This window comes from Taurulus bubalis, assembly GCF_910589615.1.
Source record: "Taurulus bubalis genome assembly, chromosome: 4".
NCBI lineage: Eukaryota > Metazoa > Chordata > Actinopteri > Perciformes > Cottidae > Taurulus > Taurulus bubalis.
The window spans coordinates 17395397-17413845 of NC_136592.1; the positions used below are offsets into that span (position 1 = coordinate 17395397).

The 18449-nt window shown below is 39.5% G+C and overlaps 1 protein-coding gene across 2 annotated transcripts in view; it reads left to right on the top strand.

Moving 5' to 3' along the window:
• The window catches only part of myom2b (myomesin 2b), a 29690-nt gene extending 17764 nt beyond the window's left edge, over positions 1 to 11926 (top strand). For both annotated transcript variants that reach the window (XM_079216665.1, XM_079216666.1), the window contains exons 22-38: positions 301 to 345; positions 749 to 885; positions 1098 to 1242; positions 1719 to 1781; positions 2171 to 2238; positions 3131 to 3244; positions 3540 to 3627; positions 4340 to 4378; positions 5256 to 5361; positions 6119 to 6185; positions 6547 to 6643; positions 6994 to 7030; positions 8789 to 8811; positions 8970 to 9025; positions 9115 to 9204; positions 10869 to 10991; positions 11385 to 11926. In XM_079216665.1, coding sequence (XP_079072791.1) covers positions 301 to 345; positions 749 to 885; positions 1098 to 1242; positions 1719 to 1781; positions 2171 to 2238; positions 3131 to 3244; positions 3540 to 3627; positions 4340 to 4378; positions 5256 to 5361; positions 6119 to 6185; positions 6547 to 6643; positions 6994 to 7030; positions 8789 to 8811; positions 8970 to 9025; positions 9115 to 9204; positions 10869 to 10991; positions 11385 to 11594 — 1508 coding nt within the window. In that variant the 3' untranslated portion in view covers positions 11595 to 11926. The remainder of the gene's footprint in view (positions 1 to 300; positions 346 to 748; positions 886 to 1097; positions 1243 to 1718; positions 1782 to 2170; positions 2239 to 3130; positions 3245 to 3539; positions 3628 to 4339; positions 4379 to 5255; positions 5362 to 6118; positions 6186 to 6546; positions 6644 to 6993; positions 7031 to 8788; positions 8812 to 8969; positions 9026 to 9114; positions 9205 to 10868; positions 10992 to 11384) is intronic.
• The last annotated feature ends 6523 nt before the right edge of the window (positions 11927 to 18449 follow it).

Here is an 18449-nt window from a genome sequence, read left to right on the forward strand (position 1 = left end):
TATATCAGAGGTGCTTAAGAAGGCTCCAACAAACACGTCATAATAATAACCATTAATAATAATTAATTATTATATTGTCTTTTCTATAGCTGTATTTGATTCAGTCTTTCAGTGTTTGTTCATTAATCTGCCTCTTCCTATTAAACACAATTACAGCAGTGACTTCTCTAACTCCGAACTTGGTACTTGAAGCACCCGCATGATAAAATGGCATCTATGTAGGAAGTGTAAGATGCATTTTAATTGCTTGTTTGTGCTCATGCTTCCATGAAATGACTAAACTGTCTCTTTATGTTTCAGAGTTGACAAAGATGCTGGCACTCAGCTACGATATCAGACACCCAAGTAAGTACCTCTGGCTGACTCTTTCAATCTCTCATAATCTCTCTCTTTGTCCATTTTAATCTCTCTTCTCTTGCACTTTTTCTCTGCTGTGTCTAATCTGTTTTACCCCCTCTTTCTATTTATCAGTTTTTCCCTTTTACACCTTTATTTTTGCTTTGTTCTGACTCGCTTTGAACCTTTCAGATTTCTTTCTTCTTTTCGGAGCACATTTCTCTTTTTTTTTATCCAAAAGGTCTTACCTGCTTTTACATCACCTGCCTAACCACTATTCACCTCACCTGCTCTTTTGCCTCCTGTCCTCTTCACTCACTAACAAAGTAACAACCGTTGGATTAAAATATTGGTACATAAGTGCAGTAATGTTTTTACTTATAAAGTGTTTTTCTCCTCTTCTCTTCTCTAGTCATCCCACTGAAATCAGAGTTGGCCTATAAGATTTTGGAAAGAGGCAGAATGAGGTTCTGGCTGCAGGCTGAGGAGATTTCTCCCAATGTCACCTACAAATTCTTTGCCAACAACAAGGAACTGTCTGGAGCTGATGTAAGATGTGACAGGGTAGTTTAAGGCATGGACAAACACTGGGGGGAAATACTTCAAACTGAAAGAATTGTCTTCAGTTGTCGTCCCTCGATGAACGCAAAACTAAAATCAGTCAGCTGCTTGTGGCAACTAATAAAGTCACTGTAAAATGTTTTATCCAAGTCTATTTTCTAGTGTGTTATGGCCTTAACAGCAACTCTATTTTTCCACAGCCCAACAAGATGGGTCATGACGTTTCTGCCGGTATCATTGAATTCATTATGGACCATTTCACTGAAGAAAATGAGGGAACATTTACCTGCCAGATCACAGATGGGGGAGGCAAAGGACAGAGCTCACTGGTACTGATTGGAGATGGTAAGAGAGGCCCGGTCTTTCTAAACTGGTTAAACCGTACAACCCTGATAGAACTGACTGCAATCCAGTGTTTCTCATGTATTACCTACTTAATAATTGGTTTATAATACAATTGTTTAATAATCAGGGGATATTCTGGCGAGCCTCAGTCAGAAGGAACACAGCCTGTTGAGACATACCGTATATGGTACACTGTATAGTATATATGTGCTTGACTTACTCCATCTCTACCACAAGAGTTTACAATATGGAAATGTATTCAATTGATATATGTAAAGGCGGGTTTGAAGCTGTTCTGTATGAAGGACACTCAGAGATTGAAATAATGAAGCTTGATTTCAGAAATTATGATTCTGCTCTGATACAGAGGACTATTAGCAAGCTAATCCACTGACAGAATATATAGCAACTACTGGCAACACTTTGATCTTTTAATTATCCTCTATTTATGTGTATGTGTGTGTGTGTGCATACAGCTTTCAAAGCAGCACTGGCCGAGGCTGACTACCAGAGGAGAGAGTACATCAGAGTCAAGGAGGGTAAGATACAAAACATCATCCACTCTTAAGCATGTACGAGCTTCTACTCTACTCAGCCTGAGACCAGCTCACCACTATGTTGCCTGGGAGACAACTAATCTATTGATGAGTGTACAGGGAAGAAACAGATCTGCCTTGACTAAAGTGGGAGTTGGAACATTAAAACACAAAAATATGAAATTTGAAATGGTTCGCAAAATACGTCCCAAATGTTGAAATGTATGAAACTGCGACAATAGGTGCAAATGTAGATTCCTTAGTGGTATTTTACATTACTAATCGTCACACTTAACTTACATATGCATAATGCAGGTAATATAACTCATACAATCATGGTCCACATGTCATGTTTTCCCTGAGCCTTTCTCTCCTGCCTTCATCTATCACAGGTCCCCACTTCAGTGAGTTCCTGTCCCTTCAGGTTGGAGATGACTGCTCTGTCACTTTGGTCTGCAAGGTAAACACAGCCAACCTCAATAATTATTGAATATTTACACTCCAAAACTAATTTTAGTCTGTCTTGCGGCTAGCTGATTAGCCATTCTAGGAGGCTAATGATTAGGTCCAGATTGAAAATAACCAGAATTACACTGTCAAGATTTGGTTTGGGCTTTGTTAGCATGAAGCTCATAATTAGGAGCATTTTTAAGTATTGCTCATATCCCTTGGGGAAATCTGACGCCAACATCTGTTTAATCTGTTTGTCACTTAAACTCAAACAAAGACATTTTTAATAATGTAGAAACAGCAGACATGGGCAGTAAATTAAGTTGAGTGATTGTTGTGACTATACACAACAGCTTTTGTCTTTGGAAGCATCACCCAGCAGAAATATACTTAATTTCGTGGGTTATAAATTCGGGTACAATATATGTGTTAAATATTTCTACAGGTTAAAGTTATTTTAAGAGATTTTATATCCGTGAGATGGGTGAGAGTAATTTCCCAAAGTGCACATGTTGAGATATCTCACTACATCAGCTGAACTTTCCACACATCACTGACTTGTTGGATTTGCATCTGGTAATGAGTTATAAATCTAAGGTATGCTGCATTATTGCCATTGCTAACAGGTTTCTTTAAGGTGGAACTATATATATACACAGAACATCTCTAATGGCCTTGTTACACTTCAAGTGTTAAATAGCCCGGTTGCCATTAAAAGATGAGGTGCAGCACATCTAAATTCTGATAAGTGACTTTTAACGACAGAGGCCAATCTAAGACTTAATTTGTGGAATTGGATGATCTGCTATATACAGTAAAAAGCAAAATCCTCTTTTTAATTTGTAACCTTTTATATGATAAGCAAGTATTGGTAATATGTGCGACTCTGTTTTTCATTGCAGGTTGCGAACTTGAAAAAGGAATCAGAGTTCCACTGGTATAAAGAAGACACTGAGATCATCCCTGATGTGAAGCCTGACCTGGGATCAGGACTGTGCAAACTGCCAATTAAACTGGTAATATTACTTTGCTACTGTTCATCTTCTGAATGCTATGAAACCGTCTATAATAATAATATATGCATGGTTATACATGCATATACCAGGATGTAGTGTAGTGGCTACACTAAGTCAAGGAGTAGATGCTATATTTTAATCTGTGATTTGGGTGCAATGCTGCAATGTCTTTCTCGGAGGATCCAAAAACAAAGACACACAGACCTCACAATGTGTTCGGATTTACATTTCAACAATCTGTGTTTCGTATCCGCTACACACTATGTGATGCATTTATTTTGTGTGTCATCTCCAGTTTTCACTCAAGACAGCGGGAGTTTATAAGGCCACTATCAGTGATGACAGAGGAAAAGACATGAGCCAAATTGACATCTCCGGAAAAGGTAAACATATCTGTCCTACTTAATTTATCTTGCTGATTAATTAGGGAAGTAATTCACCTGCTTGCTGGCTGCATGGTTTTCTAACTAAGCATGAACTGAAAACCAGCTTGATGCTCATTAAAAAGTCGGACACAGAGAAAGTAAATATGATCCAGATGTATACACTGTATCTGTGGTAAACTAATGCATTTTTAAAACCCCAACTTTGTTTTTCCAACTACTTTGTACAAATAGTTCCTGCCATGTGACCGTTCCCCTGCTTACTGTATTTATTCCTGAGAAAATCTATTTTAGTGTTGTTGTTGGAAATAAACTAAAGCTAGTATTCTGTAGTACTTCAAGCTTGTACGTCTGTATGCATTTTGATGGCAGAACTAAATATTAGTCCTTTTCAGAATCTCTTCTATCCATTCAATATTAGAAGTTAGTAAATATTTAATGATTAGCTGACAGATAAAGCTCTTCACACCCTTTTGCCAATTTATATAAGTAGTGACATCATGAAAGAACAGAATTATTCAGTTAATTGGTAAATAATGGCAACAGGGATACAGAACCACAAGATAGTATGGAGTCAAAGAAACCTTTCACCTTTCATTTGATCCCCTTCAATGCTGAATTTTGAATACAGCCACCAGAGGGCGGCTTTGTGACTTTCCTTGTCCTACATTAGCTCTTTTCCTGACCTCATGTTTTTCTGCCTCTCTTCTAGTCTTTGACGATGCGATAAACAAGATCAGCCAACTGGCTGGTGGGTATCTGCCTTTTACACACTCACACACCCACACAAATGCACAGGGATGAATACACAGACATCAAGTATCTCACTAACACACATCCATATTAGAAACAGTACTAAACATCACCATCATCCTCCTCTTCCCACTGAAGGGATCAAGTGAACATTCTGTACACACAGCAGATTGAGTAGATCCATCACCGGGCTGATGCATTTCTGTTTTTAAAATCCCACTGCTACACACATACACACTTATCAGCATGTGGCAGAAGTTGTCATGCTGGAAGCATTTGGCCATCATGTCATCATGTGGTGAAATCACTTTAAAATTCCACTGCGCTGTCACAGTGACAGTGTGGAGGAGGATCTCACTCCTATTTTAAGAGACAGTCTGTTGACTGCTCTGCAGAAACTGTTACAGCAGTGGTTGCAGAGAAGAGGGTTCATTACTGTGATAATAGGAAACCATGGTGATGTGACCAGGTGGATGACACACTTGTACACTTGTAATGTGCAGTGAGCAAAGTCCCACACAGATATACTGTAGTATACAACTCCCTTTTTAGATATAACAGCTTTATAAAAAACAAGTTATCAAAGCTTCTGATGTTTGAATTTTGAATGCAGCACACAAACAGTCTGCACTCTGCACTCGGCTTCCTTAGTACAATTCTGCTCTCCAAGCTGGATAAAGGTAACATAAAAGGGAAGTCTTATGGCTGAAGATGAAAGTTAGATTTGATTTGATTAATTCTGAGCAATAAAGTGCATCGTGTAGCGGCTGTAGAGATGCCAGGTTATCCAGAAGCAGATGGGAAATATCATGTATCTGATTCTCATGTCAAATGTGTCACTCCACAACCTCTATCACCTTCATCACCTCCTCTAGGAGCCAGTGCAGCAGAGCTGGTGATTAACTGCACAGCAACAGGCATTCAGCTGCAGTGTCACATGAAGTATTACACCTCAGAGATGAACATCAGCTGGTGTCATCGGTAAGGATTTATATTTATCAAACTAAAAACACCACTGCCAATGCCACTACAGCACCAACAACAAGTAACACTACGAAGAAGAACATAATGGCAATAACTACATGTTTTTTTTAGTAGTTGTTGTCAGTGTTTTAGAAGATATAAGAGTATTCTTTTAAGTCTACCTACACAGGAAAAATGGGGGAGTATTTTTTCTAGTTACTATTAGTAATATTTCATCATTTTGGAGCGTAATTACTATCCATAGCCAGTAGAGTAGGAGCAAATATTCAGAATAAAATCTATTGGAGTAGAACAGTGTGACCACACCCATACGGTTCCTTAAGTTCCGTTTCCACCACCATGAAACCTCTCGCTACGCTGGAACGAGCTGACGGTTTATGGGACGGAAGAGAGCTGAAGAGAGTTAAATCAAATTCTATATAGAATTCTATTTAGACTTGAATCCAATTCTATATATAATTTAATCTAATTCTATGTCTAATTAAATCTAATTCTAATTCAATTTAGAGTTGAATCCAATTCTAGTAAATTATCATTACATTTAGCTGATGCTTTTATCAAAAGTGATTTTGTGTGTGCGAGAGAGACAGAGAGACAGAGAGACAAATAGCGAGAGAGACAAATTGGTATCCCTCTATGTAACATCAGGCAGGCATGTAAAGATGATTTTCCATTACCTCCACAACAGGCTTCACTTACACACAAATAAACAGTACATGTACACACACGCTAACCTCTCCTCTCTTCTCCTCAGCGATGCTAAACTCTCCCACAGTGACAAGATGGTGATTGGAGGAACCTCTACTATGGCAACCATTGAGGTATTATCATCTCCTGTATAAAGCTGAACAGTATATATCTCTAAGTTGAATCATACATTGATCATTTTATGACAATAAAGACCCTCAGGTAGTGGAGCCTTTGTGGAGGTGATACCAGGGTAACAAATTAGATAATCTCACTTTAAAAAGAGGTAGCTAATGAATAAAAACCTCATACATTTCCAAAATTCATAATGTAAGTAATTCATAATGTAATTAATTAAACAGTGTTTCTTCCTTTTGCTTTTTGTGTAAAAGCTTTATCATTTTTATTGACCTGGTTTTAAACCATGAATTAAAGTAAAAAATAAACAGCCAGACACTAATTATTTGATGGGTTTGTTGATTAATTGATTTACAGGTGATCGAACCAACAGAGAAGGATAAAGGAACGTACTCCATTGTGATCACCAACTCTGAAAACTCAAATAAACGCACACTGGATCTCAGTGGTGATGGTCAGTACCTTCTCTCTCTCATTTTCCACTCACTCTTTTTATTGATAATACTGCAAAAATGGGACTGGAAACTACGCATCCACTTGTTTTTATGGACCTCTTGGCTCCAGCCCGTAGGCTTGAGAACTAGCTGTAAAAAGTTTCCTCACATTATGCTCAGTATGTTCCAAATAGTTTTGACAAATATTGGATTGGATGTGGTATGATTCCTCAACTCAAATTTTGAAGCTTTGTTAAAAGTAGCGTTTATATATAGCATTTATACGAGACGACCACTGCTACTACTCTAAAATACAGTGAGGAGACAATTCAGGTTGTGATCAGTGAAATTCTGTGTTTGTCTATTACAGTTTATGAGAAGGCCTTCGCTGAGTTCCAGAAACTTAAGTATGACGACACTTTCCGATCTGTTTCTTTACTTGTGCCTTTCTGTGTATATTTTCAACTCTGTTGAAGATGAATCACTGGTTCCTTCACATTTGAACTCACTGCAAGTTTGACACGTGGCAACGACAAGTAATGTATAATGATCAGCCAGGATGCTGAGAGCAGTTCTGCTATTGATACAAATATTCTGTTGAATCACTGTCACTCGGCTATTAGATTTGTTTGTTATCTACTTTTATATGCAGGATAGCATACATGGTTGTATTGATATTTTTGTGAACACTGTATAGCTTTATGCAAACAGAGCTGTATTTCAATTTATGAATGTTGAACAAGAAAAAGAAGAAAAAAAAGCCCATAATATTATAATTTGAGAAAAAAAAAATCAATGTTTAATAAATAGAAGCAGTCAGGTAGCAGAGATCCTTCTGGGTCGTTTGGCCAATTGGGCCAAACAAAAACCCTACATACTGAATTTTGCAAATCCAATTGCAAAAAAATCAATTAAAACTCTAAACACTAACCACCGAGAGGAAAATGTCCAACTCCCTTTTCTAATTTACATTCAAAGAGAGATATTTAAAGAAAACTATTTTACAAACACATTGAAACAAGTACCGTCCTGTTGCCCTTCTGATTGAGCATCAATATGCCGAGAGGAGAGCAGAGTTCCCCCAGCCATCTGGGCCTGTGGCTGACCTATGGTCCTCCCATGCTGCTCCGACAGCCCTCACCCAGTGGTTACAAAGCAGTATCATCTTTTGAGATTCTGTTAAGTCCCTGGATGAACTGCAGTATAATATGGTTTGGCTCTAAACCCAGAATACCTTGTGGCAAACCATCTGACCGCTGCTACTAACCCCAAAATGGATAAGATATTAAGCGTGTGGTTATGGAACTGTTTCCACTATCTGGCTCTGCTTACTTACCAAACTTGGCTGTACTACATTTACAACAAAGGGTTGCATTTCATACTTATTATTATTATTATTATTAATATTATCGGGACTACAGATGGAAAATAGCCTCTTGGCTAACTCTGGCACATTTAACAGAAATGTTTTTATTAATGTGCACTGTCCCCTTATTAGATAAACCATTTGAATTAGTTATTAGTAGGTTGGTTGGTTTATTGATTTTTATTTTGGGGGTAAAAAAACAAGCGTATCATGTGGATATTGGTGTCACTACAACGTTATACATACACTCATCAAATACATCACAGTAGTAACATCAAATATAGTTAGAATAAATTACAATATTTATCATTCAAAATGCTATAAAATATAAACCAAACAAAAGCTACCAGAGAGAAGTTGGCATGACAGAGGAGCTGCTCAGCCCTCTTCTTATGTGTCCTCTACTCTGACTATGTTGTAGAAGCTAAGATCTTCACATGAGCCGATGGCAGTATAGAAAAATAAGTTCCTTGCTGGGTTCTTCACCCTTAGGACACTTTGCTCCGGTGAAGTTTGCTGATGATGATTTCTATATGATGATGGTGATAATTATGATCATATGACACATCACGTTACCTGGAGCCATTCCCTTGATGATATCATACATATGATTGAGTTTCAACTTATTTACTCTCAGTGTGGCTGGTAGTAGGCCGACCTGCCGTTTTATTTTGAGACAAATTAATACCGCAAGATACATTTTAGGTTATATTGTTGTACAATATGATACGTGTACTGCTGCTTTGCTAAATGAGAGAACAAGATACATATCTCTAACTTTATCTTCTGTGTGTTTCAGGGCTGAGGCCTATGCTGAGAAGAGTGAGTTAATTCTTCCATTCTTCTTGTTTCTTTGTGCAACACAGTTACTTTAAACAGTTATTGTTTCTGATTGTTTAGTTAGCTTATTATTATTAAGTTCATCATCAATATAATAGCCAATATGAGTGATTATTAATATTAACAATGGGTTGTTTCAGACCGTGGTAAAGTGGTGGGAGGACTGCCTGATGTGGTCACCATTATGGAAAAGAAGGTAGGTGTATATGTGATTTAAGTAGATGTAAAGTTATGTTAAGTAGTAAAAGTGCATGTTTTTCTAAAACGTCCTCTTTGTTTCTATAGACCCTGAGTTTAACATGTACAGTGTGTGGCGACCCCAAGCCTCAAGTCTCATGGTTGAAGAATGGATCAGATGTGGAAGCTGATGATCAGGTAAATGTTTCAGCCACACCAAACAGGCTTGCCTCCTTTCCTCTCCTCCCTGCCTGCTACACACTAAATGCTACTGCAGGATCTTGAAACTGATTTCTCTCTTTCCAAACCCAGTCCCTCCTGTCTTTCACGTGATTAATTAACTTATTAATCAGACACAATTGCAATAGTGTGTTTCTATTAACTTGTCTAGTGATAGACAAGTTAATAGATTTTGCAGCTTCAGTATGCATCTACCAGGTGCTTTGATTGTTGTTTCAATATTGTGAATTCATATGGGTTGCATCCTAAAGTGTGCTGTACTGTCTAAATGCAATGTACAACCATAACTAGAAGAACAATATCATCAAGAACAACAATCATAGTGTGCATGATAGAAAAATACTATTACCTTTTTAAAATGACACGTAAACTGTGTTTATTACCTCGTACATTCTTCAGAATTCCTTATTTAATATGATATGACATTTCCATTCTAAATAGTGTATGTTTAAAAAAAATCTCCTTCAAGAATCAAGCACAAACAAATGAGTAAAAAGTGTAAGAGAAACAAGGATCTGCATACTTCAGGTGAGGTCAGCATTATCAGCACACTCCTGCATAGGTAATGGAACAAATCTACCTTTCATAACTCATTGACCTACTTGCCTTCCACTATAAGTCTACAGCCTTTACCCAGTCAGTGGAGGCTCTTTCAACAGCATCAGCATCCTGCGGCTCCTAATGGCTTTGGAGATTAAGTTTGAAAAGTTAATTCCCTCACCTGCTAATAATCTAAAACGAGAACTGACGTCCTTGGTGATGTTTTTTCCAAACCTCAGGAGTGCCTCTCCCCTACCTCGTTACCACGGAGTATACTATTAACAGAAAAACAAACAGACATATATACAGATCCAGACACTATTGCACTGAAACTCAGAGTTGGAATAGGTGTTACTGTATACAGTATACAGCGAGTGAATATGAGAAATAAATAAAAAAACGTTTCACAAAACTACCATAATAATGTTATTAACTAACATGTTATACAGATACTACCTTAAATAAGTGAAACAAAAGCAACCCACAGATTAGCCTACATGGGTCTAATAAATGAATGCAATTATGCAACACCATATAACATGTTAATTTGAAAAAGTCCATAAATTGCAAAAAAAAAATGTAAGGTCTATTTTATTTTTTGGCTGATGAGCTGTTCATTTCTCAAAATTGTGTTTGAAAAAAGTGTTTATCTTATGTTCACATGGTGCAAATCCGAATGCAATAACTCTACCTCGTCTCAGGTGAACGAAAACATCTACACAAGTGTTCTTCTAATCTGAAGGCTTTGAACATCTATGGCTTTGTTTGTGTGGTCTCAAGAAGTACGCATCTGTTTTTATTGCCATTCAATCCAATCATAAAGTTGAGCCAACGGAGTTTAGCAGATACGAACAGTGAAGAGATGAGAGGAAATGATTTGTCCTTGTGTCCACCAAGCCCATCTCACATTGCTCAGGTTTTGCTTCAGCAATATGGTAATCAAAGTTCATGCTGCTGTTTTGACTAAAATATGAATCTATTTTTAAATCAAATTCAAAGTGACAGGCGTTTTAAATGTTAAATCATGCCAAACTCCCCATGTTGGCTTTCTCACTTCTCTAACCTTTGATTTTATATTTCAGTACACAGTCTCTCTGGATCAGGGCTTTGCCAGTCTGACGATCAAAGGTGTTTCCATGGATAATTCTGGCAGATATACCATGATTGTCCAGAACAAATACGGAGGGGAGTCTGTGGATATAGTGGTGAGTGTCACTGCTGTGTTCCACAAATGACTGGATCTACTCAGAGCCGTGGAATGTTTCTGACCATCTGTGGCACAAATCTTGTTTTTTCATTGGGGTCCAGCAGGGATATACTTTTATGATCGCACTTGTGTGTAACTCAGAGCGGTTACAGAGCTGATATTTGATCTTGGGATTTTTGTCTGACCCTGATTTGACAGTTATATCATGAAAAAAGCAATGCAAAATCCTGACCTAGAATGTTCTTTATCTAAGACTCAAAAGGATTTGTTTAAATGCTGTACGATATTTGTATTAAGGGCCTTTAAACTCTCTACGACCGTACAGGAAAGTTAATTCATGTTTGGGTAATGTTTGCATCATACTAGCATTCTTCTGTCTCTCCCTCTCCAGGTCAGTGTGTATCGTCATGGAGAGAAAATCCCAGAGGCTAAACCAACTATGACCCCTAAAACAATGATCCCTCCTAAACTCCCCATTGAAATCCCACAGCCCAAGACCCAGTCTGCTCCAAGCCCCGCCCCTTCCTCTCCTAGTCCCGCCCCTCCCAAAGCAGCTGCAGGAAAAGGAATGAAGAGTCCCACTCCGACAAGGAGGAAGTAGAAAGCATGGCAATAATAAGTGAGGAAGAAACATATTCACACACTGGTGCACATGTTAACCACACAAGCTTTCAAGGGTTTCTCTATCTGGACAAATATTAAAAACATTCAATTAAATGGAGCTAACACACTTGCCATTAAATTAGAGTCAAGAGAACCGTGATAGCTAAAGTAATAACTGTTATACTAAGCAAAATAAATTGGGACAATGTACCGCTGTGATGTCCAATAATATAAAACTAGTTTATCTGAACATGACTTAATTAGAAACAACTCATTTAATTGAAATGAACTGAAATGAAACTTGAATAAAGTTGAAATTCATTAAAACTGTTGCAGGAAAGAGACTGAAATGTGTTTTCAAATTGACGCTGGAATGTAATTGAAGTACAACAATTAAATACATAGTTTTCACTCAACAAATGAAAGCATTATAAAGGACATTGTTGGTCGCCACAATGGACACATCTGCTCAGAATGCTTCAGCCCCTCAGATACTAACTGTCTCAAAACATGTTCCAACAACATTAAACACAACATAACCACTTCATACTTGAGTAACAATAGCTGTGATCGCCAGTAGGGAATCTCTTCAGTATCGTGCTGAAGAGACATCTTTCATTGATATCTGCATTGTTAATGGTGTGCAACATATTGGGCTTTATGAAGCCCTTGGCAGAGTGTCTTAATTCACCCTCCAACACCAACACTACCACAACTCTTTGAAGACGGGGCCAAGCCAAGTCGTGGCCCTGTGGAGAGAGGTGGGCTCACTCGGCCTATTGGGAGGGGCGGCTCTGCGTATGATCAATGGTTTGGCTCGGCCTCCCGTTCATGAGATGTGTTTTATACATGAAAGATTTCATTTACATTTCAGAAAATCTCTTTCCTCGAAGGCTTTCTGCAGGATGTTAATGCAGGAAACAACACAGGCTTAGTATCGCAGCTCCGATGCACTGAAACATCCAGCAGGATGAATGTTGAACGGATTTGTTTTTTACCTTCTGGAAGAAATAATGCTAACTTTCACAAATAGCATATTAACACAGGTACAGAAATAAATAGGCCAAGATGTGCAAAGCCATTGTTATGCTCCCACCTCTGTCAATTGATGGCTGTAAATAGATACGCCTGTACTCCTTAACATCACCATGGTGAGATAGTGAACATGCTGCAGATAAGCTGGCAGTGAATCGCCACTGAGGAAACCAGAGCCATGGAGCAGGACTGTCACACCAACACTGAAAACTGTCATAACCGATCGTAATACTGACTCGGTTGATGACTCACTGATCAATTATGTACAGTCCTCCTGGTCATCCGCCAACAGCCATGCAATAAGTAGTCAGTCAGGTTTAAAGTGCAGGAAGTGGTGATGTCAGAACTGATGAAAAGATGGCTGATGAGTTTTGTGTTTCATTAAAGCTGATGAGAGGAGAAGAGCAGATGAGTGGAGTGAGGGAAGGAAGGAGGGTTACTTAGTTGTTTGTGTGTTTGCTGTTGCAAATAAAAGAAAGAGATTACACTTTGCTGAGCCTGTTTATTCACTCTGTCAGAGAGAAAACGACTGAGAATAGGAGAAGGATTGTGAGAGAACCGGAGTAATGGAGAAACTGAAAGAAAGTGAGAAAGTAAGATTGCTGTGGTTTTTTTGTGTTACTTTTGCTGCTGATGCGTCTGCTCTGGCGGTGTGAGAATTTTGTTAACACGTTGAGAATGGGTTAAGGGATTGAATGAAGCGCTCAGAGATATGGCGCCATTTGTTTGTGCTGTAGTTGTGTATAAGTCATTTCTTGCCATTGCTGATGTTGCGTGAGTGTGTTTTTGTTGTTGTTTGGACATGAAGACAAATCTCATCATGTAATGCATTTTGTGTGTAAGTGTGAAAGGAAGGAAGGAAGAAACCGACTGAGACAAAGCACGTGTGAGAGATGAATGTAGATAATTCAGGGTTGCGTGGCAATAAAGGACTTTTGAAGTGTGACAGAGAGACAGGAAGAGGACGTGGCTGTATTAGAGCGAGCGGGAGGGAGAGAAAAAGAGATCTGAATCATTTTTGATGTGTCGCTGATCATCCGCTGTGAGATAATTTTCCTGACTTTTTAATTAATTTTCACATTTTTAATCAACATAATTACTGAGAACCCAAATGTTACCATGGCAACCAACTTTTAATTTCAATAAACTTGAAATTAGGACTCAGCTCTGTGAAACACTCAGCCAGCCTGTGCACTCAGACACAAATAGATGCAAACATACAAACACATCAACCGTGCACACAAGCACACACACATATAGACGGCTGCTATCTAAATGGAATAGCTAGCCAGTACTGAAAGCATGAAATTGTGTTTCCAAATATAACACCGTGTCATTGGAGTGAGTGAGTGCGTCTGTGTGTATTTGTGTGTGTGTGACGAAACAAGACTCGAATGTATGCTCTTCTACAGTCCTCCACATGGGGGCACTATGGTAACATGCACACATACTCAGACACCGTTACTCACTTTTAGGCACACAGGCGCACACACACACACACACACACACACACACACACACACACACACACACACACACACACTCACAGATAGACAGGCCTGTACTAATTAAAGCAGTACTGTTCAAACAATAAGATAAACTAGGAGCAGATATATTTTGTGGATGTGCACTGACACAGCCACATTTTATAATAATGCTATGATGCACACATGTCGGCTATATTCACATATCTTAATTTGCAATTTGTGTTGTGCTTAAATGCTGACAATTATTCTGATGAAGATATTGATTACTGCTGATTTTTGCCTAAAAAGGAAAAGAGGAGTAATGTGTGCAGAGGGATGCGAGAGGAGGAGGGATATAAGTAACAATGGAAGGAGCAAAGAGAGGAGAGATGATCCAATAAAGGACAGAATGAGAAAGGAGAAAAAGCAGCATGTTATAATGCAAGTTTGTCTCGCTGTTTCAGCACAGATTCTTTTTTTTTTATTGTGAGTAGAAAGAGAGCTATAGGATAAAGGGAAGGAAGGTGAGGGTAATGCAGAAGGAGGGAGGAGGAGAAAGGAGAGGAGGTTTTCATCTTTTTGTCACATGCTCACACTACAATCAGACAACAATGGGGTGTCACACACTCTTCTATAACAATGTAAAGTGTTTGTGTGTGACCAAAACAGCAATGAACATTTTAATAAAAGAAGGCCCCTCCAATCTCACAGGAGCTGTCAAATCAAAACAAATCCATCTGCAAATGCTGCATCCTAAATATAAAGTTTGACATAATAGCTAGAACCCAAGATGGCATAAATTAGCGAGAACATATCTGCTCATTGATCAGAGAAGTCAAGATTGAATTTGTAAATCCCTCACACTACCATATAATCCTGGTTGACCATTGGTCCTGTCTGTCCTCTGGTTGGGATTTCCCCTCAGATTGGTGGCAGGTCAAGACTAAATCAGCCAAGTAATCCTCCGCTGTGCCTCCAGCTTTACTACTGCAACATTTGTTCTGTGCAATACAAATTAAGTAATACAGACAATGCAGTCAAACTGATCACAAAAAGAGCAAAGGACAAGGAAATAGGTGAGAAGGACGGGAAACAAGGAGGGATAGGAAGACTCAAGAGAGGAGAGATCACAATGAAGAGGTTAAGTTGCTTTTACATGTACAGCTCCACTTCTGTACTTGTCTTTGGCTAGCTGGGCTCTTGAGATATTTTCATGAGATGAGAGGAGATTATATATATGCTGTGATTATTAATCTTGTTTTTGGACATCTTTTCTTCAAGCATGCACATTTTTGAGAAACCTCTTGTGTGTGCTCTATTCCTGTCACATGCTCAAGACACTCTGTACAATTAAATGCTGCATTTGCGTCAAGTGAACAATGACTCATCTTAAAAAGGAGGCCATCTTAAAGTCCATAACTGGTATATTTCTAGTGATATTAAGTGATGCCTTGCAGGGGAACATGCTTCTCCCGCTGCAAGGAAGTCAGGTAGTTCAGCGACACAGCAGCTGCCCTGGAGCTCGTAGTGACTCAGTGTCTGGCTGTTGGAGGCTTGACAACATTGGGACTTAAACACTGGATCTGTGGTCCAAGGACAGCACACCTACTTGCCATTCAACTCTGCACCCCTAATGGCACTCTGCTTGGACACTGTGGGCCCTGCATTACATCTAGAGGAAATGTTTGTGTCCACAACATGCAATCATCTTCTAGAGTGAAATAAGCATTAGGATCTTCTTTACTCTCAGTAAGGCTGTGTTGGAAGGGATGCTACAGTAGCTCATTGTTTTATAAAAACCCAAAAGGACACGCAAGCTCTCATCTTCATGTCACATTACAGACACGATCTGTAATGATCATCATCTGACTGAGCTTGTGTCACCCTGTCCTCAATGGAGATGAAGTAGAAAGAGTGGACAGAGAAAATGACAAGTGAAACTTAAAAAGGGTAGTTTGAATGGGGTGTGTGAGAATGGGTGACTGATTGAGAGTGATTTCAACAGTGGCTTATTCCTGGAAAGCTGAATTATTTTAAGATAGAAGACTCATGTGACAGCACTGTTCCCCCCCCCCCCCCCTCCCCCACAGCTAAATTACTTAACAAAAATGCAGTCAATATTACCATATTCTCCTAGTCTGTCTGTCTCCCTGCCTATATTTCCTTATAACTTGTAGCTATTTCCCTTTCTTCAACTATTTCTTCTCTTTCTCAGTCTCTCCTCCCTCTCTTTTTTTTATTCCTCATCCAATCACTGTGAAATTGCAAGGAGGCTGGTTGGGGACTTTTCTGACAGAGAAATTTGGCTTCGATCAGAATCACTAGCGAGCATTCCTGCATTCCTTTCCCAATTTAAATGATTTTGCAGTTTCACAGGCACACCCACCCAGACAGCCAGACATACTCACATTGACACTTTGCAAGTCTCCCGCCCTCTCTTTATCTTTTTCAGAAGCTCACTCTTTAATTTCTCTCTCTCTCTCTCTCTCTCTCTCTCTCTGACACACACACACACACACACACACACACACACACACACACACACACACACACACACACACACAAACATAGGCATAGAAAACACAATCCGGACCAAATATTTTGAGGTGGCAACCAGCAGGAGCCCATACAGCTGCTTCACTGACTTTAAGAAAACAGATGTGAGACTGAAGAAGAGACAGCAAAATAGAGGCAGTTAGATTGAGTGACAGTTTAGCAAAGTGTATCATTAAAACATGAATAACATGTTCATCCTGGTTTATATCTGTGTGGCATGCACGGTGCACACACACACACACAATAATGTTCCTTATTTCCTCGCAAACTGCATGAACTTTGAGCTCCTTGGAAACAGAGCAGTGCCCGATGCGTGTCAACATGTCGATGTCCCACAGACAAAAGAAGCTGTCAAGTCTGCTGGCAATTTTCATTTTTCACTTGATGTGTTGCTGGCCAGCTGTCTCCCTGAGAGTATTATGTGAAGGCAGCACACTAGGTTTGCCTCACCTGTCTGTTTCATGCATCAGATGTTCTTTTTGACTTTTTGCATTGAGCTGCCGAGGCACAGTGAACAGGTGTCTGCGCACCATGAGACCAAGGGGGCAGATTGTGAGGAAGAAGCTACATCGTAATCAGCCACTTCAAATTCAACATTTCACCCTGGCTCAGGAGCCATGAAGCCGTCAGCTGCAAGCAGCACAGCGTATTTATTTTTTGCAACAAATGTTCGTTGGCTGAACTGCAGCTGTATCAATTTACACAAACAGTAAGTTAAATTAATGGTGGCCTGCTTATTTAGTAAGGACAGTATGTGAAGCAGTGGTGGGCCGTTAGGGCCTGCTAAGCCTCCACTGCTGGCCTAAATAGAATCACAAAGTTATAGCTATTTTATAATTTAATTGTTTTTCACAAATACACTACATGTATTATAATAGTTTTTCCCTATCAGCTTATTTTCTCATTGCACAGCTCCTGTCTTCCTCTGTTCAGCCTTCAGCCTGCAGCACTTTAGCTGAAGGAGAAGCTTTCATCCAATCATATTTTTTCTCTCCTGTATCTCTATGTCAGCAAAGCAGTTTACGCAGGCCTTTGCAGATTAAAGTACATTGAGAGTGGACGTTCTGGTTGATTGTCATGGTCTTCAACAAATCATCTTTAGTTTGACGTGCAGGGCCTGCGAAATGGTGCAGATGTATATGATTGGTCAGTGGCCCAGCTAGACTATTAACATGCACTGTGATTGGTCAGTGGGGCAATACGCTACTAGAAACTTCTAGCTTCTACCTAGAACCAAAAAGCTACCTTGCTGGTGGATTTACTGATGACTTGCTGGTGGATTTACTGATGACGCCTTTTGCACAGAGGATTACAGGCATGTGGTGAGTGAAATGCTGGGGACAAGGACTCGTACACAGAGTCAAAATACAGCAAGGCGGTGAGAGATGCTAAACGACTGTAACATGCAACATAGAAACTGCAACATCAGCTCTCAGCAAGTGACTCTGCTTCTGTCTAGAGAGGTCTCAGGCAGATCACCAACTACAAGCCTAAAACCTCCCACTCCATGAATGACCTCCGCCTGGCAGACGAGCTGAACGAGTTCTACTGTCAGTGACGACCCTCTCTATTCTGGAGAAGTCAAGACTCTGCCTCTCCCTCCACCCTGAAGCATTGTGCTGATCAGCTGTCTACGGTGTTTACAGACATCTTCAACACCTCCCTGGAGAGCTGAACATCAGCTCTATTACTAAGAAGGCCCAGCAGAGGATGTTCTTCCTGAGGCAGCTAAAGAAGTTCAACCTGCCAAAGACCATGATGGTGCACTTCTACACTGCTCCTCCATCACCATCTGG